Source organism: Nothoprocta perdicaria, unplaced genomic scaffold, assembly GCF_003342845.1.
Source record: "Nothoprocta perdicaria isolate Ctin4 unplaced genomic scaffold, notPer1 scaffold_32, whole genome shotgun sequence".
NCBI lineage: Eukaryota > Metazoa > Chordata > Aves > Tinamiformes > Tinamidae > Nothoprocta > Nothoprocta perdicaria.
The window spans coordinates 3,419,220-3,442,444 of record NW_020455555.1 but is presented as its reverse complement, the minus strand read 5'-3'; the positions used below and the strand labels follow the sequence as shown (position 1 = coordinate 3,442,444).

Here is a 23,225-nt window from a genome sequence, read left to right as displayed (position 1 = left end):
AGGCAGCTGAACGTGAGTCAGCCATGTGTCCAGGTGGCCAAGAAGGCCAACGGCCTCCTGCCTTGTATCAGGAACAGTGTAGCCAGCAGGACTAAGGAAGAAGTCTCTGCACTGGTGAGGCTGCACATGGAATACTGTGCTCAGTTTTGGGCTCCCTCCCTCAGTACAAGAAGGACATGGAGGTGCTGGAGCGTGTCCAAAGGAGGGCAACGAAGCTGGTGAAGGGGCTGGAGCACAGGCATCACCAGGAACGGCCGAGGGAGCTGGGGTTATTTAGTCTGGAGAAGAGGCGGCTCAGGGGAGACCTTACCGTTCTCTACAACTACCTGAGAGTGTAGTGAGGTGGCAGTTGATCTCTGCTGCAAAACAGACAGAGGAAATAGACAGACAAGAGGAAATGGCCTCAAGTTGCACCAGGGGAGGCTCAGACATTAGGAAGAATTTCTAAACAGAAAGCATTGGAACAGGCTGCCCAGGGAAATGGTGGAGTCACCATCCCTGGCAGTGTTCAAGAAACATGTAGATGAGGTGCTTAGGGGCATGGTTTAGCAGGCAGGGTGTTGAGGGCCTTACGGTTGGACTCAATAATCTCAAAGGTCTTTTCCAAACATAATGAGTCTATGATTCTACGTTTGCCAAACAAACAAAATTCTCTCTTTCAAGTAGTGGTAAGTGATTTTCATTAGATTTAATGAATATTTCCAATAATATTAAACCCAAAGAGTCTCATAAGGCAAAGGCAAAGGAAATTTATAAGCATGCTGTTAACAGTACAAGTGGGAAAAATACTCTTGCAATAAAAAGGCTCCAAGAAATTGATGATTTTTTTTTGTGGTTATTCCATTGGTTTATAAACCATTAGGAACTTGGATGCTGGAGGCAGAATTAGAGCTTTTATATATTACAGATGGTTATTTGTGCCTTAGCAACCTTTGTCTATAAGGGACCTTGACATTTTTTGTTTTTAATTTACAGATAACTGTACTGTTCAATCTTGTCTGCTCCCTTATTCTGTGTCTCCAAGACTGAAGTAAATTTTGATGGATTTGATACCTACAGACTTCGCAATGTATTCAATGTGTCCCTGCACCAGTAGCTAGAGGAAAGAGGCCAGATGACAATTCAGGTCACAGTGTTGAACGCTCAGAACTAAAATTGCTGGAAGCCTTCCTAGAAGTGCATTAGGATTTTGTGACTCCCCTGTTGAAATGACATGTGTTGCTCTCACAAGTCTGTCACTGAACAAGGACAAGTTTAAATTGTTTAAGCAAAGATCAAGAACTAGTCCGAAATCAAAACAGCTCTTGCAGTAAAATTGCACAGGTTTCAATTTTAAATGAAATAAAATGGCAGTGTTTAATTCTCTGTGAAACAAGTGTGTATGTACATGTGCACTGGGTAGACAAGGAGAGATTATTCTGAATTAAAAAAATAAGAAAAAAATCCTCAGTCAAATTAATCAGAACCCACCGTTGCTGGATGATCAGGACCTGTTTCCCATGGTCTGACTTTGACTTTGAAAGGTTAAAACAACACTAAGACATCTAATTAAAATTAAATATATCCACCTTGTTTTTAAAGTGAAAATTACCTTGTGTTTAAATTTGTTGGAATTCTTGTTTTCTTTCTTGTTGAGATCGATGAAATAGTGAGTGATGCGGTCCTTGGATTTGGAATCCATATCCCAAGAAATCTTGAAGGAATCACACGTAATGTTGCTTATTTTGATGTTATGTGGGACTGGCAGTTCCTCCATCTCTGCGATCCCACTATCTTGCGATTTATTCCCTGCATTAAAAAAAAAAAAATCGTATTTTTTTTTAGTAAAGGGGCTACTCAATATGACAAGCTCTGTCTTTGCTCCAATACAATGGCATAATACTACAAATAATACTAGTACTCAGAAGCAACTGCAAGGCACAATTATGCAGGTCCCATTTTGGGTGTTGAGAACTCTGTGAATGGGAGGTGATTCTCTGTGTGAATAAGCACTAAGAAAGTGTAAGCAGCCTGTGCAGACTAGCTAGCATCACAACGACCCACAGTTACAGTTTCACCGTAAGAAATATCTGAAGCTATATCAGATGCTGCACTGAATAGAAGATACCACCAATGTGCACCATTACTGTAATGGCCATAACCACAGCTGTAAGGGAAGTAAATATAAAATAGAAATCACATTCATCCAATAAGTATTTTTTCAAACATGAAGTAAAAACAACCTTTTCAAGGTTTATAGATGGTATTTATGTATGCACACACGCACATAAAATAGTGTCTCCTTTCCAACCAAACAACTGATGCAGTGATCACTTTGTTAAGCCATTGTAAAAGCAACAGCACCACCAATTTCATTTTCCTGTTGCTAGTCCATCTGTTCCCTTTGCCCAGTTGAGACTCCCTGCAGTTTCCTGGGAAGCTTTTTTTCTGCTTTAATCCAAGTGCATATGGTAGACTGAGCAAATGTCCACTGACCCCGAGAAGTATCATGGGTTCTAAAATTAGGTCTTCTCTTAGATCCTAGGATGATTCTGCCTTAGTACATCCAGTGAACATTAAAACTCAGAAAGCACAGGTGCTCTTGGTCACATTTACACTGCATAAGTCTAAAGGAAACAACAAAAAAAGGGCAGAAAGACAGAACAAATGAGAAGAATAGGAAAAGAAAAAGCTAGAGAAGAAGAGGCAGGGGAGGGAATGAAGAAAAGGAATGTAAAATAATGTAAACAACCATAGATAAGAAGAGAGAAAGCAGAAAGCATGATGTCTGTGTCAGAAAAAAAGGGAAAGCTCCCACACCCTGTCCAGATGAGGAAGGCACGCAGCCCATGCAGAGGCAGTGGGAGAACAGTCAGAATTTATTCTCAATTGCAAAAGACAGGGCTATGTAGTTACCCACTATTAATTCTAGATAACTCCACAAGGTTCATCAGAATGAGCTAAATAACTTTCAACTGCTCAATACACTCTCTGCCAACACCAAGTAAAATAGACCAGTTTCATAAAAAGCATGCCAATATATACACAGTATTTTGTAGTGCCCTAGTTCAGACGCAGTCCTCAAGAAAACAGAGCAGAGGCATTTCCTTCCCAATCAAAATATACTGTTCAAAAGGAATCCCATAACTCCAATCCGAATAAAACATCTGAATAAAAGAATTTTATTGATGATTTCAGATGCCAGTGTTGATTTTTTAAATTTTTATTCCATTTCATGTATTTACAAACTACCTACTGTTTATTCATTAAACATCCTATTGTTTCTTCTTAATCAATAGTTAGTCAGACAGTGCATGGTCTTACTCAACATCCTGTGCTATTTGTGCTAGCTACAATGACGTTTTCAACAGCTGCCCTGGCTGCAGTGGACTCAGAAATGCCAATTATCACTGAAATTCAGATGAAATATGAAATAGGTGGTATGTGCTTTTCTCAACATGGGATTTCAGAAAGCTAGCCAGGAGATAATGGCACTCCTTTCTTTTGCAAGCATTTTGCATTTGAATTAAAAAAAAAGCCTGCCCCAAAAGGTACACTGAAAAGGTACTCTGAGAAGGCCCAGGAGGCTGCTCTTCCTGGAGCCAGGCCCTCTGGCTTAGGTAGAAGATAGGGTGATGCTGTCCACGTTCTCAAATCTCCTGGAGAACTGGATAGACTCAGATCACAGCACACAGAATAGAAGATTAAGGACCTTACCATGCCCACAGTCAACAAATCCAAGATATATATATCATGATATACGTTAACTACAACTTCCTTGCCTGATAGCTTGCTTGAGCTTCTATACTCCACACACGGGGGCCTAGCCATGCTTCAAATGGTCAAGGAAGTTTAAGCTCCAGGAGAGGTGTCGAAAGCAGTAACTGTACAAAGCACTGACGAAAAGCAACAGAGATGATCCAGTACTTGGAAACACACTGATGACAGTCAAAGAGCAACATTTTCCTGCTTCTGTAGAAGAAGGACGACGAAGAAGAGGGCTTCTGTAAAGAGGCCTTGTATTCTACAGCATTCTGTGAAATAATGTCTGGCATTTCCCTCTAGGTGCCCTCCTGCTCCGTCTAACTTCTTTGCATATTAGGTAAATATACAGCTTCAGTAAATGTTTATCAGAAAATCCTAAAGTCATTTTAAATAACATTTTAAATATAACTGGTAGAAAATGAAACTACTTCCACCATTAAATGCCAAAGCCATCTTCCAATTTTTGTGAGACCAGAATCACAAATCAATGCTTTTCTGAAAGCTTTAAAGCTCGTTGAAAGTGGAGAAAATATACTCAGAAATATGAACAAAATATGAAGATAATAAGAAATGTGAAAGAAAAATATCTCACAATCACCCCCACAAAGTGCCTCCAGTTCTTCTTTTATGTAGAATAACAATTATCTGTGATAGTTGCAACACATACTTATAATACATATTTGTGACACTCCTGAATATTAGAATCAATTGAAATAATGGGCAGCAATACAAACCTGATGATGAGGCATAACAACAACAGCAATAATAATAATCAGGATGGTGATTCAATGAGTATTGGTAAACAGCAACTATTTAAGAGCAATCTGCGCATCATTGCATGGAACAGGATAAAAAAAGGACAGAACATTAAAAGTAATAGATTAGACTGATCACAGGAATAAAAATGCAGGTATTTGACCAGTTTTCCTCATACAGCAGACACCCAGCTTTCAAACTACCATGAAATTATGAAGCATCATTCTTCATATCACATTCTGGATCCTGCAAAAATTAGTGGTTTTCAGAGTTAGGAACCACATTCTCTCCTGACACATGCTGAAACAAGACACAGAAGTGTGAGATAAAGTGTCTGATGTCATTGCACCATCAGTAGTTGGAAAGAAATGAAGACGCCAGGATAGCAGCCAAGGAAGAGTTAGAATGCCCTATGCAGTTGGCAATTTACCTACATTGCTTATAAAACTATAAAATGTAGAGTATTTCCAATAGCATGTATTAATTTTATAAAAGTATAGTGACTGCTGTAGCATGTATTTACATTAGATAAAACAGTTAAAATTAGAAGAATTTTCAATATTTCAGGTAAATTATAAGTCAGTTGCTTAAGAAAACACTACCACTTCCTGTTAAACTGGAGATTCAGTGAGGTTCTGATGAGGCCATTCCCAGGTAAATGTAACACTGCAGTAAGATTTCCTAAGTATTCAGAGCTTATGAGATTTGTACTCAGTAAACAAATCACACCCTCTTTCCCACAGCCTCTTCGTAATCCTAATATGTCTTGATTCACAGCAGTAACTGTGGCTGGCTGTGCTAGAAAAGCATGAATTATTATCCAGCAGTCAATAAACAAACTTACAGAAAGCAAAACCTGCAAAAGACTGAGTACAAGACATAATAAGGATCCATCAACAGGGAAAAAATACGAATACTACAGCCATAATGAGTGCGATTGCTTGTACTCTGTGTCAAGCAAACTTGTCAAATACATATTCAGCTGTAAAGACGTCCATTAATTCTGGAAAAATTAGAAGAAAGTAGGGTCAGGTGAATTTTTTTTCTCTGGTGGAGCTGAAACTTATCCCTTTAGTAACTGTGGATCACAGAATAGATCTGCACAATATCGCTCTGCTTTTGCAATTTGGACTCTGATACTAAGGAAACGGCTGTCACAGCACTCCAAGAAGGCTTTTCAGATTGTTGTTTCCCTTTCATGGGGTTGAGAGGCAAATAATTGCTACTCTGATATAAGGACAAAAAAATATTCATGCATTTTAGGTGTGGAAAAAATGTAAATATCTAAACAGATTTGGCATTGAACGGGGTCTGTCTGAACCATCACTCAACCAAATTCAGAGCTATCCTAAATAGTGGTGTAAAGCTGCACATTCCTAAATCATAGAAATGAACTTTATATTGCAGAGCTCCAACGTGCCAGGAAAACAACCAAAAGAAAGGAGAAGGAAGCAATAAAATGGCCTGTCCTTGAATTATTTTAAATTCTATGTTTCCTGCTGAGTATTGTCCTGTTGTCTCTCAAGATGCAAATTACCCCAGTTTAATGGTGTGTATCTTACATTTCCATTTAAATACATTATCAACCCTGCTCAACATGTGTAAATAGATTTGTCTGATTTGGTATCACACTGGAAAATCTCCAGTTGTATGGACAAAAACAAGTAATCTGATCCAAGTTTCTTTGTACTCAGGGATAAATCTTCAGTGTTTTAAGAGCCATGTTGTGGGAAACCTGGACTTCTGAAGCTTTTACAGCAGACAGGCAATAAAAATGGCTACTATGCATCTCCTAAGATGCCAACATCATTCCACTGGATCTTTGAAAACATGTTCCCAAGGGACTAGCAACAAACAAGAAAGAATTTGAGGCTGTCAGGTTGTAATTTATAAATCGCTTATGCCCGTTCTTGCATCTGAAGTAGATGGTATAAAGAAGTTTGTCTGAGAATGAAATCTTTTGCATTTAATCTGATCTGGATTTAAAGAACCCACAAAACAACAGAAGGCCTGTTAGTAATGGCTATTTCCAGTCCCAACCCTTTGTTTTGCAGATATCCACTAAGTTACACTGAAATGTGCTGAGAGCTCCCCAGCCCATCTACTACATTCTCAGCTGGGGAGATGATATTTAATCATTGGGGGACAGCAGTTTCTTAAAACATTTCACATTGATTTGGCAAAACACATCCCTTGAATCCTAAATTCAGTTTTCCAAAGGAGATGTGCATATTTAAGCTTTCAAGGAAATACCCTGTTAAAAGTAGTAGCATCTAGCAACTCCCAAAGAATTTAACCGAAAATTATAGCGTTACTACTTTCTAAAGTCAATTTACACATCTAAGAATCCTCACTAGACAAATCATTAAAAATTGAGTAAAGGAACAGCAAAGAAAATAACAGATCCTGCTTGGATTTAATCTGGACACTTGCTGTCCCCTGAACCTACCTCTAGCAGCAGCAAAGGAAACAGCTTGAGATGCTTTCAAAAGGAAAAAAAAAAAGGTCTTTTGACAAGTGATGAAGAATCATCTTTTATGAGAAATGAGAAATACTAAGGCAGCAGAAACTGTATGATCCAAAACATATATTTTAGGGGAACTATAAAAAAAAAAAAAAAAGCTATCTCCACATAACATACATTAAAGTTAATGAAGCAATAATGCAATATGTTTTTCTTCTGAGTTGGGAAGTAAATGGGGCCCTATCCAACTTCTAGCTATATGAGGGTCTTTAAAAGAACCAAGTCAATAACCTCCAACTGAGCAAATAACGAACCTGAATCTCAAACATTTCTACGCTCCCTGTATCACCACGTTCAAGTCAAACAATGCAACCAAATAGAGGAAATACAACCACAAAACATCTTAGAGATGGATCAAACCAAGGCCAGTGTGTGTTAGGCAGAGAAAGAGATAATTCTCCAGGATGGCTATTGTATTTGAAATTCCAACTTGTTAGTCTTAGCCACATAAGTAACATTGCATTATTCATGCTTCTTTATGTGTACTAAAAATGAGTGGTCAATGTCTCTCTCCCTTTCTTCCCCCAGATCCCGGCAAAGTAACTGCTAATATAGCGCAAATATATTTAAGAATATTTTCTGAATGAGTATCCTTTTAAAACGAATTCCTGCACTAGCTAAAAAGAGAATGCCTAGTTTTGTAAATCCTGTAAGAGGGATAAACCCTTCTAAATCTTCTCCTCGTTTCCTCGCTCCCCATGTCTAATTCTACTAATTCTTGTAGAATATGTCTGCTCTTTAGGTCCCTCCCCTCCAAATTTTGAACTTAAATCATTACTTAGTTATAGCTATAATAATTTTTAATATTTATACTCAGATATACTAAGTCTTTCTGAAATATTTTTTACTCTAGGCAGTAAAAGCACACTAAAGCTGTGGAGAAGTAAACTTCCCTGAACAAACTCCAAAAATTTTACCCAACCATTGGCAGAGATTTGAAGGTGAATTGAGTTTATGATCAGGATACAAATTTCCTCATTTCTTCACTGAAGAACTGTCAGCAAACATGCGCTGAACAGGGCTTACATTTTTTCCCCTCCGTTTCACATGGAGGACAAGTGTGCTCCACAGGTAGTCTCACGATTCAAATCCAGAGCAGGCCAATCCTGCAGTTGGCAGCAACAAATGTGCAGACCCTCCACGTGCCCCCCTCCCTCCTGAGCCTCATTTCCCCGTGCCTGCTGCCAGCTACAGGGCTGAGATCTTGTTCCACAAGCAGCCCTCGCATTGCACAGAGGGCTCAGAGACGCCGTTACTACCTAGCAGGAGGGGGACTACAGGACTAGAGCAGCACGTGCAATGCAAGAAATGCTTTCAGCAGACGCACTGAAGGTTTGTCATTTGCCGGAATACTAACGCAACCCAGATGCTTATTTGCCCTTAGCAGAAGCACTTAGATATCATGTATTTCGAGATCTTGTACAGATAGGACTTCAGGGGCTTAGTTTCCTCAAATATGTCAAAAATTATTTTCCGCTAACATCAATGGGAATACACAATACGAGTATGGCAGATCTGACAGCTGGTAGCAAAGAAAGAGTTACACTGATGTATTTTGGAATATGATTAAGACTGCAGAGCTGTAGCATTTGATTTATAGTTCAGGCATTCTCTCAGTGGACAATGAAGCAAACATCAGGTTAAAAAAGAAATTAAATATACATATACAGAGAAAGTGATAACAATTAGTAAACAGAAATCAAGTTGTCCCATTTTAGCATTTTGGCAGGATATAAATTCTGGCTTGGATTCAAAATTTAAACAGGTAGCACATATGCTAACTACTCTTAAAAAAAAATGAAGATAATAAAGACATTCTTATTTGAAGCACATATTTAAATACTATTAGGTAATAACATCTGCATAAGTATCTAAATGACTTGCAGGAGTCTTGCTGTAAATCAGTGGGGTTTAAGATGACTTACTTGACTGCTTCTGAAAACTTGACTGCAAATATCTAAGTACTAATAGCTATGGTTAACAGTGAACTGTGGAGGCACATGAGGCAAAAGCCCCCAAAATAAAGGAAAATCTTACTGAAAATCAAGTCAGCAAGATTATGTGCAGCACCTAATACAGAAAGGCTGACCTTATTCTTTCACTTAGATTAAATTCTTGGTGAGTATTTTCTAGCCTTGAAATTATTTACTATTTATACTGTATTCACATTTAAATCACATTTATAGGATATCAGTAAGAGCCAAAAGATTTGAATGAATACTGAAATGGAAACTGAAGCAAAACTCTATAGGTTTTTTTTTTTTTTTTTAAGAGTTTCTCTTACTTCTTATGGATAATTTTGGAAGGCAATTGTTCTGGCAACTAGCTGTCTCAGTGCCTCTACAGAGCACTTTGCATCCTACAGCACTGAGACCCTATTATCATTATGCCTTTGTTGCTACCTTTTTTGTTGTTGTTATTGCACATAAATTTGTGCACATTAACTCAATAAAATGCTCAACTAAAGATAGGTATGTGCATATGCAATTTAATCTTTAATGTGTTAAAAAAAAAAAAAAAAAGGGAGAAATTAAGAAAAGGAGGAATTCCATTATCAGGAAGGTTGAGAATAATCACATGGGTACACATACCTTCAATAAGGATAGCAAAGCCAGTAAGACACTAGGAAAACAACAAGCCTGAAAGATTAAATTGACACAGTATCATCCTCTGCCTTACAGATATGCAGATCTACTGACCACTACCATCCTTCAAGAGTTAGCCATGCAAATCCTCACAGTAGTGAGCTGAGAGTGTCAAAAATGAGTAAAATGACCTGACTAAATGAGCTGTCATTGAGTGCAAACAAAACTAACCATCTTGCTCCACCTCTTCACCCTAACTGGTCTGCAACATGTCTATGCACAAAGATTTATACCGATACATTATTAACTGTAAAACTCTCTCAGGTTTCTTATAACAAAGAGACTTTTTTTTTTTTTTTTTAAACTGTACCTTGACATTTTGAAGTGAAACAAGCTTCTGTGGAATCTTTGGTGGAATAAGTAACATGGTGTGGTAAAAACAACCATACTCGTGCTATTGCACTTAACGACACACTACTTGTTTTAATACCACTGACCAGCAGAGCTAGGCTAGCGCAATACCACCTGCTGAAATCAAATAGGACATTGTAGTAGACTGAAAATATTAACCAACATAGTATTTACTGCTAATTAAAGTAATGCTTCAATTTTGTTCAGCCCAGCAAGCTTACAGTACATGGTGGTAAGTGGCTCTTCTCAGCATGTGTTGACTGCAAGTTGCATTTTAAAAACAAATTTTAATTAAAACAAGTATATTTCAGCTGCTGAAATGGAAACAAGGTAATAAAGGATGTAAGAAGCCCTAAGCCATCTTCTAGCTTGCTTTAAATACGATAGAAAATTTAAAATGAATGATATAGCCACTTAGACTTAGAATTTGAGTGCAATGCATATAGACAATTCCAGATTTTGAAAGCTAGTAACTACACCAGAAACATTACTATAAAATCAGTTCAATATATCATATGCCCTGTTTATTTATTTAGCAGGAGAAGTCTGCGTTGTCAGGTATCCATGCATCCTTAGGAAATTCTGCATGGCCATATGTCAGCCTGCAGACTGCGCTCAGAACCATTCTGCAGTGTATTTTTGGAAGGATCGTATCTCAGAACTAGAGGAGTTCAGTATAGTCTTGCTGTAAAATGTGAGTGACATTTTTCTGTATGCAGACTTCCATCCTGTTGATTATTAAAGGAGAGAGCTGGAGCTTCTTACAAAACGAAGTATTTTGCCTTGTAATGAATACACAAGTACTGCTGCCTCTGAGACTGTGGAATCGCCTATGTCTCCAAGATTAACACTGGAAGAAAACTAACCTAATATATGAAGGCACTGACTATATGACCCTGGATAAGTTGCTTGGGGCCAGATTCCTGTCCAAGTTACATTGGTCTCGGTCACTGGCCTAATTGGTCCAGCAGTCTTCATCTAATGCAACGCAACCCAGGGTAAAGCCTTGTCCTTAGTCTTTTATTGCTTTAATATAAACTGTATATTTAGAGAAGGGAGCAGCCTTTTGGACACAGTTTGTACTTTAATACATCACTAAACAAGAGAGACAGTGTTCTCTTTCATTTTAATCACTGCTATGAACCTAACACTCATGCTAATTTACATCGCTCTTACTGGATAAGCAACCACTCATGCCATTTATTATAGCTGGGTCTTAAGCAAAACTAAAAATATGCTATCTCTCCCCAGTCAAGTAATGCAAGTTCAAATCTAGTGCAGAGAGGCAGACTAGTATTCACATGAGCTTTAATTTGCTCTGCCAGTTTGTCTGAAAACTACGACAGCCTTGGTCCCACAAGAATTTTGGCTTAAGACTCACTTTTCTTGCCAGTGAAGGGAAGTTCACAGAGAACAGTAGAATTTGTTATTTGAAGGGCAGCGGAGAGAAATCAAGGCGGGGATACAATTTTACTAAGCATTTTCCTTGAGAAAGTAGGGTGCTCAGCGTGAGTGAGCTGTTTTAACTCACTGGATAGACTGGCAGTCTGCAGCATGAATGAGCATTTCTTCACTTCAATGCGCAAGTAATGACTGCCTGCCTCTGCACACAGACTTCTGCTAAGGAAGAGGAGTTGGATCTGCTTTACACCAGCCTATGCTTTTTACCTGCAATTTGAAATGTATTACGTAATCCCAGTATTTGCAGAAATTCAACTATATAACTAACTTGTACATTTCCTTTTAAATTTATTTTTCAATATGTTTCAGAGCTTCTCTCAGTTCTCGACAAATAACAGATAAGGGGGTTTTGAGTTGGGGTTTTTTTTTTCTGTCAGGGGCTGGAGTGGTTCTATTGCGTTTCATTTTTAAGTGGTTTCCTAAGGCAACTAAACACAAGACAGTTTTTGCATGTGGGTCTGCGTGTTGGTTCACCTTTTGTAACTTCTGATACGAGTAGAGAGCTCACACATGATTAAAGTTGCTACCAGTTTCACCAAAATAGGCAGACACATAGACAGGTAGAGGAATATGTTAAATACTTCCCATCAAGGGGCAGGCAACCTTCCAAGCACAAGCTTTTGATAGATATCAGAAAATATAAAGGACACAGCTGTGAACATCTTGATGACAAGAAAGCTTTAAACAGTTTTCACCATGTTAGAATTCCCGCCTCACTCAGATGGTCTGCCACTTAGATTCTGTAGGTTTATTAAAAGTCTTGGCTCCGGCTGATTTTTATTGCCACAATGTCATTTGTAACTGAGCTCATATGTAGATTCTCTGAAGTCTAAGGAAAAGGACAAGTACTCGAATGAAGTCTTAGCATAAGTTTAAAAATAATTTGTAACAACTCGGAAACATCAGATTCAAATCTGTTTGAGATCCATTATCCTCAGTAGCTCCAACACTCACAGAATTATATTTTAAAAAACATCTTAGCTGGATGTTTAAAATACTTTCTTTTATGAAGTCTTCTGTAGTCTTCTCACCTAGGCACTCAAACTGTCCCTGAGTGGTCACAAGTTATCAGTCACTCTCCGCTAAAACAAAACTCAGTTATTGGCCTGGAGAGGAATATCTGCACAACCTATTACAAATTCACTAAACTGACCAAGCCCCCTTAGAGATGTTACTTAAAAATAACTCTTACCGAGATTCACCTTGCATGCTTTGGATTTACACATTTAAAACCATTCTAAGTAATACTTCCCAACTCACACCCTCTACCATGTGAGCCAAATATAACGTCTATTAAGATATACTGAAGGATTCAGGTTCACTGTACTGCCCTACTGCTTCCATCTCAAGCACTGCACACTTGCATTAAGGCTGACAGCCTCAGCAGAAAGCCTGGCTGGTTTGCTGGTGACTTGCTCAAGGAAACAACCCAGAAAGCAGCTGAGCATTACAGAATATACAAAAATAGAAGAAGGAGAGTAAGCATTTTATTCTTCACCCATTGGGCTTGATTCTGTCTGCTCTGCACTTACAGAGTTAGGAGGAAGCAAAAAGTACTGGGTATGTTACTACCATCCAGCTCATGCCTGGGCACCCTCGCTGCCCAATGCATCATAAAACTTGAAATAATACTCTCACATAAAGTATATGATAGTCAGTCTGGAAATGCTGCTATATTCAAACACCTGCAGGTCTAGCTTTTTTTTTTTTTTTTTTTTAATTATTAAACTCAATGTTACCTAAATAGAGTGACAAAGTGAAGTACACACGCCAAAAGCAACGTACTGAATGGGATGACATTCTGACACCAGGCGGAAAGTTCACAGGGGAAGCAATGAAATGCACCTAGAGTTTCAGGTACCTCCATCCAGTGAGGAACAGGAAGCAAAGGCTGCATGCAGGCATTTTTTTCCTGAACTGAAGCAAACCTAAGAAATTGCCCATATGTGGACTCCTGCTCAAACCTGTCCCTTCACCAAGGGTGAGATGGCAGCTATCTCAACAGAGCACATGTGGCACTGGCCAAAAATTCACACAAGGGCACTAGAGCTTCTCTTTGAAGTAAAGGATTCACTGAGCAGATAGGTTTCAGGATTTCCAATTCCTATGATCACAGATATGCTTTAAAATCACACGGAAAGTTTAAAAGCTAAAACTCTGTCAGAAATATTAGCACTCAGAAAGCTACATGAGCTTTAATATTAAATTACTAACATAAATTCCATCATAAAATATAAGTGCATTTTCAATATTTACTTTATGTTATCAAATGCACCTTCCTAGCAGTAAAATACATTCTGCTACACACACTGTTGATAATCTTCTCCTTCACTTTATATAGGCTTGTAAATAATTCTCCTTTAGATAAATTAGATGAAACAAGCTAATAAAGGACCAAAGACACAGCATGAATCACTCCACTGATGCACATAACACTAGTACTTAGGTTTGGCCAAGGGTGAAACAGCCTTTTACTGTGTTTTTATCCTGCTGACTTTGATTTCCAGATGTCTTCAACTATGAACACAGAGAAAGGCAAAAAAACAGAATAATCCTCTAAAAATGTGTTTCTAGCCCTAAACCAAGGACAGACAAAATCCAAACTGCAATTTCAAGAGAAAAAAAAATCCATATTAGAGATATATCTATATAAAGTTACTCAATATATGCAAAAAATAGGGAGCTATGGCAGCTGTTAGACATGATCATGTACACAGTTATGAATGTAACTTTACTGTGCACAGTCTTATTGAAGATAATGGAACAGCTCCAGGAATAAATTTATGCAATATCTCTGAGAATTCTCCTAACTAGAGTGCACTGTTACACAAAGCTTAGCATGGCAGTTCCTGAAACTGTGCCTCCATTCCTAGAGCTGCCAGCTGCCTCTGGCTTAACTGTATTGGAAAAATAAACTCCAGTTGCCAATCTGTACTGAAAATTAAGAGAGTGCAATTCTGATAATACTTACTTTCTGTCATGCTGCGGGAACAAAAGAGTAAGGCTGTGTTAGTTTTAAGTTTTCTACTTTCTGGCAGTAGCCAAAACTGTGAACGCTCAGAGACTGTGGGTAGGTTACAAAAACAGTATAGGTAATCATTGTTTTCAGAAACATCCATTCAAAACAGCTTACTCATTCAAGCATGGACAAAACAAGAACACTCTGTAAAAACAATAAAATAAAATTGATTAATGATTCAACTACAAACACCGCTGTGAAAATTGACTCAGCTATAAAGACTACAGTGCATTCTAACGAAACCTACCAGCCTGAAACAAAGATTTTCAAGGTCAAATAAAGGATCTTTCAGTGTGTAACAAAATATGGTACACAAACAACAAGAAGCAATCTTTAAGCAGAATTTCAATATTATGTTGAAATTGATCAAGATCATAAATATGGATCAGTAACAAATAATAAATACTGATCAGTATTAGTTTCAAAATCATACTTCACTTCTTCATATGACCCAATAACAAAGATATATTATACGACATTGTCCATCATGACTTTGTTACATGATATTGTACATTACACAATGATAACATTAGCACTATTTTGTTAGACATGTTTCTAAATATTTGGAAAAAGTAGGCTGTAAGCGAAGAACTTCAAATCCTGACTACCAGAATCAACCTACTGGATGATTCTGGGCCATGTTCAACCAGAATTATACGTAGCCCTGAAAGTCACAGGAGGCACAAAAGGCCGTGCAAGCTGGCAGCACATTGGACATATCTTCTGTACAAAGCAGACTAGGAAAAGCAAGCCCTGCCTAAAAGGACTTCTGAAGAACATCTCCTCAATAGTGGTTAAAGACACTGGAACTTCTCCAACAGCACAAAGTAAAATGAAGCTTGATTGATTCAGAAAGCTGGGGATGCCAAACCTGTTATATAGAGGCCATGATAATAAAAGGTAGAGGGAATTAAAATGAATGGGTAAAGGATGAGATTTTTCTAGATTTGGGAGGAAAAAATGGAAAATTAATGAGGCGGAGAAATCCCAGAAGGAAAACCCAAGGTCAGGAAGATAGCTATGGCAAACCATTGGAGACAATTTAAAACAACGACTGGAGCCAATTCAAAAGTGAATGAGGAAATACTAGAGGTGTCTGCAGAAGAATCTGAGATAGTCTCACTATTTTTTTTCTTCATGATACATGACAAAAGCAAAAATCTGCCCGTTCTAGAAGTTATGGCTTTGAGACCAGGGTCCAGTGAGAAATAAGCTTTAAGAGATGAAGCGGCCTGCAGAGGAGATTCTAATCTAGATGGTACAAACACCAGTGTTGGATAGTTAGTGAATTTAGAGAAGCTCGATTTGAACCCAAGTTGAAGTGGCAAAACTGTAAGATCAATAACCTGAAAACGAAATAACTACATCTAGATTGAGATGGAGGACAAAAGAGAGGAAAAGGTTATTAATGCTTTTACTTTTGCTCAAGAAACATAGTTTTGTCTTTGATATTATCAATAATAAATGATTTTAAGTGAGGGGGTAGCCTGGAATTCATGCTGCACAAATGCTAGAGGGAACAGTATTTGTCTTCCCTAAATAATTCCTCATGTCGTTGCACTTGCTAGGAACTTCTGATTCGGTGGCAGGGAGACCAAAAACAAACCAGACTGATAAATGGTGAAGCATCAAAGGAGTTCAAGCGACTACTGCACTTTCATGGGGCCTGTGTCTATGTCCAGGCTGAATTAAGATCTTTATGAATGATCAAGAGACCGCATTTCTGTACCACAGACAACATTAAAATAAAAGGCATAGCAAACACAAGATGGTTTAGAAACATCAACAGAAAATGATAAAATGGATTCTATTCAAGATTAAATGCAGAATACATCTGGTACTATTAACCTGAACAAACACACAAAGCAGAAGGGACATATACAGGAGGCAGCAATGTTTAAAATGTCCTAATTATAATAATGGGTAGAAATTAACTACCAAAAAGCACATTTTATATTTGAGTTTCTTTCTATGAATATCAGCTTACAGCACTGAGAAGAGATAGTGCTTCTGTATGTGAATCTGAGACAGTGCTTCAGTATGTGAATCTGGCATAATTAAACATCAACTGTTTTAGTGCTCTATGGAGGAATTACAAAGGTTTTAGAAAGAATCAACCAGGGGCACAAATGAAATAGCAAATAAAATCTAAATAGCTAATCATATATAGGCTGGTCACTAGTCAGTTAAAATAGTAACCAATTGTCAGTTAAAATAGTAATCAATAACTCAGAGCTGAGTGGCATAAAGCTCTGAAAGGACAAGAAGAGAAAGAAAGAAAGAAAGAAAGAAGGAAAACGATTGTAAAAATTAATGAATTCCAAAGAAGAATGGGAATGACAATTTATGGACTCATTGAATGGTGGGTTTGTAGCAGGGTCTCACAAGTTGCTAGTAGCACAAAGACATTAGTGACATAAAACTACTGAGGAAAAAATACTAGCAATGGTGAGATGAAGTGAAAGGAATAAGCCAATAATTGTCCCTCTCCTTTTCCATTTTTGTGAAGATCACTTATGAAGCCTTCAGAATAGTTGCTTAGCTCCACTCAGTATTTTTTCTATACACTAATGTTAAAGGATATTATATTCAAAAACCTAAGTCTCTAGAAAGAATGCAAAGTCAACACTATAAGAAATATGTAAATAATTTCTAATAATAAATTAATAATTTATATAACAATTATTTATATAACATGTATTTTTCTTTGCAACTAGAGATCATGCAAAGCCACGTACTAGATTTTAGGTTCTAATTCAAGTAGCATTACTGCTTGTCACAAAATATACATTGCTAGTTGGAAATTCAGTCAATTATGAGAAAATTTCATTGTGAATTTCATTGAAGGAATGTACTCATTGGGCCATTATATCACTCAATTCCCAGAAAAGTAGTTTTGCACTCCAAACAGTGTGTTTAAATCTTCAACCTTGCACATGATGAAAGAAAGAATTCTTTCATTCTTAATTTGTGTTATTGTAAAAAAAATGCATTTACGGGTATCTCTGTATTATGCTGACCATAACTGTTAATTCCTATGCTCAGAACTTTCATAGTTAAAAAAGATATCTGTCCAAGATTTGTCTTCCCATCTATATAAGGAATACACTACTTAGCCATAAAAGCTTTCTTTTAAAAACTCAAGAATTATGTGTCAGAATGCCCTGATAAATCCAGTATAATAACAAAATTTTGAAATAGAAATGTAAACATGAGACATCCTGAAATAACATGTAAAGGCACAGGTTATACTAATAATCTTATTACTTTAGCAGCTATGCATGTGTAAGTTGTTTGCTCAAGACAGAAATGACATTTTGGCTTGTGTGATGTAATACATTTACACAAACTTGTTAGACAAAACCATTCTAGACGGTGGCAATAGTGATTTATGTAACTGTGAGTAAAGACACTGATTTGGATTCTGACCCTGAAACCCGGATATTATCTTCATAGATCTGAAATGAATGTAGAAAAAGACCTAAAAATTCTTCAATATTTAGAAAAGAATAGAATGAAGCTTACTTGAAAAATCTTTAATTGGCCCCTTTGTATGTTTGGATTATGATAAAATCTTTAATTGCATGATTACATACTATTTTTTCCACACACATTCTAGCTCATTCATAATGTGTAATGAATAGTGCATACATAATGAACTATTTTTCTTGTAACAGCTTTTCACCATTGTTCAGTGTGTGCATTCTCAGGACTTATTTGCTCCCCATTATTCATAATCTGCTCTAAAGACATGATGCATTTCATTATTTTTTTCCATGCATCTCATGGGTTTTCCAGGCTACTACTTGTCAGTCTAACAAAAATTCATTAGTTTGTTTTGAAAATATCTCTGTGAGAGAAGGAATAATATTACCTTATATTTCAGACACGGAAAACAGGCTCAGAGAATCTAAAAAAATGTTATCTAACATTCAGTGTCTATTCAAGGTTGTTAAGACCTGCTTTTTTCAAAGCACTTAGCACAATACAGCGCTTTGCATGCTGAAAGTCCCACTCTCACTCAAGTCAGCTTCACCTGCCAAAACCTTGGTAGCAATGTACCAGTGTAAGAGCCCAGAAAATGAGAAACACACTAACTAATGAACCCCTCTGAAAAACAGGTAGGTCTTGCTCAATTTCACATGCACAGTCTGGCAGGGTCTCCAGGTCAGAACTAAATTCCTCTCTCTGGTCTTGCTTCCCATATATTATTTGCAACATACCATTCAACATCTGCAGTAATGAAAACTGCAGCATTAAACACGCCAACACCATTCCGGTTCCAGAGCCCAGAGGATCAAACTTCCACCATTTCTAAGCTTCTAAGTGCTTCACTTGGCAATACTAAGAACCCATTCTATGCCTACAGTCTCCTAGGTTTTACAAAACGGCACCTGGGGAAAAAAAGGCAAAAACAAAAACCTCCATGTATGGTTTTCATACCAGTCCTAACAAGGGTAGCTAGAACCGCTGGAACACTTACATACACAGCACTGAGTGCCCTTGCTACCATTTGAGCCAACATCAGCTGTACGAGACTGCCATCCTGCAAACAGATAAGCCCCAAAAGGGGATGTTGCACTTTGCCAGAAGATTTCAAAGAGATTTACTGGAAGAAGAATGAGGAGAATTAGGCATCTCAAGATCCTGTTTGCCCTTTGCCCCAGGACAGTGATATTCATTGACTTTTCTGCTTGCCACACCAAAACATGGTGACTTCTGTCCTGTTCCGTGAACTTATACGTGATCCATGCCGTCTTCTCTTCCTAGTCCCACTTTAGAAGTCCTGCTTTTCATTCCTAGTGCTATTCTTGTCCCAGCCTCTTTGGTTAGCAAGACCTAAGTTAATTCCTTGACTCTTAACTCTGCAGTCAGAATTGCTTAGTTCCCCTATCTACACTCTTACATACTATGACTCTCCTTGCAGTCAGGTCTCCAGGTTTATCCTTCTCAGCCTCCCAATCCTAATTCCATCCTCATTCATCCAAATCATCTAATCTGGGTGAACATCTCCTCATCTTTTATGCCAATTTTATTTGGCTGGCCATCCCATCTGCACTTGGATTATCCCCTCTGCTCCTCCCTCATCTCCTGTTTTTCCCCGTCTCAGTGAAGGTCATTTTGCCCACCTCTGCCTTCTCTTCCATTCTTGATCAATCAGTCTTCTCTTGCTCCAAGTCCATTTGACTTGTGGCCCAATTTTCTTGCCCCTCTCCTCAATCTAGGTCTTCCTGTTCTCAAAATTCTACTTTCAACGTCCTTACAGAAGGTTTTTTGCACTGCTTTTCTCCTTTCCACATTTTAATAGATGTCCTCATCTTTCCTACAGCCCATGCCAATGTAAAAGCACAGAAAGCAGACAGCAGCGTCACTGCTCTCACACGGCAGCCCGAATGCAGCATCTGCAGGGGGAGCGCTGCACATCCAGTGTGGAGCTTCAGGAAACTCAGCTGATAAAACCTAAATCTCTTCTACTCGGTCTGAAGAGCACAATTTTCTCAAAGGCTTATAATTTTCTGAAGTTAGGTATATTTTTACAGCACCAGCCTGTTCATGGCACAAAAGCTAACCACCTGCTATAAGTTTAACCCTTGGGTATGACTATTACACATTTTATGAAGACATAACCATATTTTTTAATACAAATTAAACATTCCGTCCTGGTCTAAGTCCACAGAAATATGACTACAAATGTTGAAATATGGACAAAAAATAAAGAGATATGGTATGCTTTTACCATACACAAAGTAAGTTTTCAATATACAAAGTGAGTTCAGCAAATTTTTAATGAACTAAATGCTACATTGTCCAAAAGGCACTATTAGAAAAAAAAAATCAAACTGTGCTACTAGTCCCACCTAAAATAACACTAAAATGCAAATTATATTTGTAAATAAGACTTAAAATAAGAGCTGATAATTGCTTTTATAATGTTGCATATAATGTTTTAACCCAAATCTTATCTAGTGTTTTATTTGAGGAAGGAAGGAAGGAGGGAGGGAGAAAGGGAGGGAGGGAGGGAAGGACTCTGAAATGCATATATTTGTTTTTTTTGAAATTTGTAAGCTTCCTTAGTGGTCATGATGCATTAGGAGAGAGCAATTTTTTTTTTTTAATGTAAGTAGATATGACTTGTTATGATATTACTAATTCCTTGCTCCAATTCTTGGATTTCTGCCCCCCGTATATTATACCATAGGAGGATAATTCAGATTTCTGAATACAAAATGATTCAATAGTGTTCCTTTACTGTTAAAAAAAAAGAAGAAAAATATTGTTGCTATCTAAGTAAATATTCCATTATTGCTTCTGTTTGTACTGCGGCATTGCCTGCAATTCCGATCTTCAGAATTTATAATGTTTTGATATGTAATGTTTTTTGGTTGGTTGGCTTTACAGCTATCACAGCTTGGAGATAAAGAGCATTTTCAAAAAAAAAAAAGTATGTTTAGTTTAATACAAGTAAAATATTGATGTTTGTAACAATCCTCTGACTGATATCAAAGATGTCAGAATATCACTTCAAGAAATAAATCTTTTACGAGATACCCTGAAATAAATCGTAAGTATTTATAGTTTAAATGCTCTAAACACACCTATGCAGTTAGGGGTCTAACCATCTTGCATTTGCACACCTACCTATAAAGAAAAACGTCCAAATCCTTTCCTATTTGTTTTCAAGCTCCAATTAAAAGATGCTTTTTGATACATAAGTGCCACCTGTAGGAAATATTGAAGTATGCTCAAGTGCAATCTTACCCCAAATTAGGTACAAAGTTACATATTTCATATAGCCAGTATAGGTGCCTCTTTCAGAAATTCAGTCATGTATGGCAAGAAGCAACGACCTGCTTGGCAGTAGCCTACTGTGCCTGAAAATTAGTTTGTGAAGCCTGATCTACCAGAGATAACATTGTATTGCAATGTCACTTATATGGAAATCTAAATTAAAAATAGCAAGTTTTTCCACTTGCTTGCCTGTTTGACATTATTCTCTAGAAACTGAGCAGTGCTGGCTTTCAGGATGCTGAACCAAATAAAATCTGCTGCAATTAAAATGGATTAGAATTACTAGAATTACTTGGGGCGCAAATATTGAGGATTACATGATCACTCTATTTCCATTTCTATGCAACATAAATGAAAAATGAAACATGCATTAAAAATATTTTGACAAAACAATGGTCTAGCCTTTGCTATAAATACAGTGCTGCCTTTCTTAGCAACGACTTAGGTATGAGTGGATGTAAGGGCATATTCTACCTTCAATGAAACATTAAAGCAATCAAATACAAGGAAATCCTAATGCTGCTATGAAAATAGTTACTGAAAAGTCTTTTCAAGCCTTGCGAATTTCTTGATCATTTCAACAAAATTAAAGGAAAAATAGCATTTAGATTAGTGAGTCTACTTAGATAAGAAATCTCTTGTGAAATATTTCACCACAAAAAAAGAAAAGAAAAAAAGAAAAACAAAAAGCAATGGAGAATGCAAGACTGACTTGTTCTATAACAATTGCCTATAGTAGGTGCTTTCCAAAAATACCTTTATGCCAAAGAGACAGTTCTATTAATGCAGCCAGAGCACAGCATTCACTGACAAGATATTCCAGTGGCTCAGGGTGTTTACCAGGTAACGCAGCCCACATACAAAGCACACAGCGTACGCGTGAAGGGGTTTTGTTTGTTTTTCCGCGTCTCGGTGACAAACGACAGGACGAGGAGAAATGCGGAGCAGAGCACAACGGCACCGAGCCACGCTGCAAGAGGATAATCCCTCGTTCTCCCGCACGCGAGCTTCCCGCTCCCGTTCTGCCCTCAGACGCCAGCGACTCCGGCGCCCGCGCGGCACCGCCTGGCCGAGCGCCGCGGGCTCGGGGCGCTGCCCGCGCGCAGCCGCCGCCGCCGCGCGCGAGCCCCGCTCGGCCGGCGGGAGGGAGGGAGGGAGCCGCGCCGGGCCCCTGCCCTTGCCCGTGCCGGTACCGCTGCCCGGGGCGGCGGCGCTGTCCGCGGTGCTGAACCGCTCCGCGCCGCCGGGGGCCGCAACAAGTCCCGCAGCCCCACGGCGCACGACGCCCCGCGGCCACCCCCGTGGGGCCGCCCCCCAGAGCGACCCCGCCGCGACCACGGCCACGGCCGGGGGGCGCTGACGGCCGCCACTGTCTCCTTCCTTTTGTTCTCGGCGGCGGGAGGGCGGGCGCGGGCAGTCGCCCCGCCAGCCGCCGGGCACGACAGCGGGGATTACCCTGCATTAGCGCGGCCGCGGGCGGACTCACCGTCCCGGTCGCAGAGCTGGATGGCCTCCAGGCTCAGGTTCTTGATGACCTCCTCGCAGGGGCTCGTGGGGCTGCTCATGGTGTGCGCCAGGCGCGGGGCCTCCATGGCGGCGCGGCGCTGCGCTCGGGGCTGCCGGCTGCGGTGCAGAGCCGCGCGGCAGCGCTTCCCGGCGCCGCCCGCCTCGCCTCTCCTCTCCTCTCCTCTCCTCGCCTCGCCTGCGCTCGGGCTCGCGCTTAGGCTCGGGTTCGGCGGGCGGGGAGCGGAGCTGTCACTGCAGAGAGGCGGGGAGGGGGCAGCAGAGAGGCGCGCGCTCATCACACCCCAGGCTCCGCATTTAAAGGCGCCGCCACCGCCGCCACCGACTCGCAGCGGCGGCTCGCGCCGCTCCCCTCCCCCGCCCGGCCGCCGCCTCTTATGTAACGGCGGCAACGAGCCGCACCGCGAGCCGG

General features: G+C 39.2%; 1 protein-coding gene across 4 annotated transcripts in view; it reads right to left on the bottom strand.

Annotated features, from left to right (window-relative positions):
• PHYHIPL (phytanoyl-CoA 2-hydroxylase interacting protein like) overlaps positions 1–23,225 on the bottom strand; it is a 49,381-nt gene that overhangs the window by 8,098 nt on the left and 18,058 nt on the right. For 2 of the 4 annotated variants that reach the window (XM_026043087.1, XM_026043086.1), the window contains exon 2: positions 1,592–1,788. In XM_026043087.1, coding sequence (XP_025898872.1) covers positions 1,592–1,756 — 165 coding nt within the window. In that variant the 5' untranslated portion in view covers positions 1,757–1,788. Of the gene's footprint in view, positions 1–1,591; positions 1,789–22,045; positions 22,106–22,775; positions 22,956–23,225 lie in introns of those variants that run through there. The other 2 variants (XM_026043084.1, XM_026043085.1) reach the window with 2 other exon arrangements.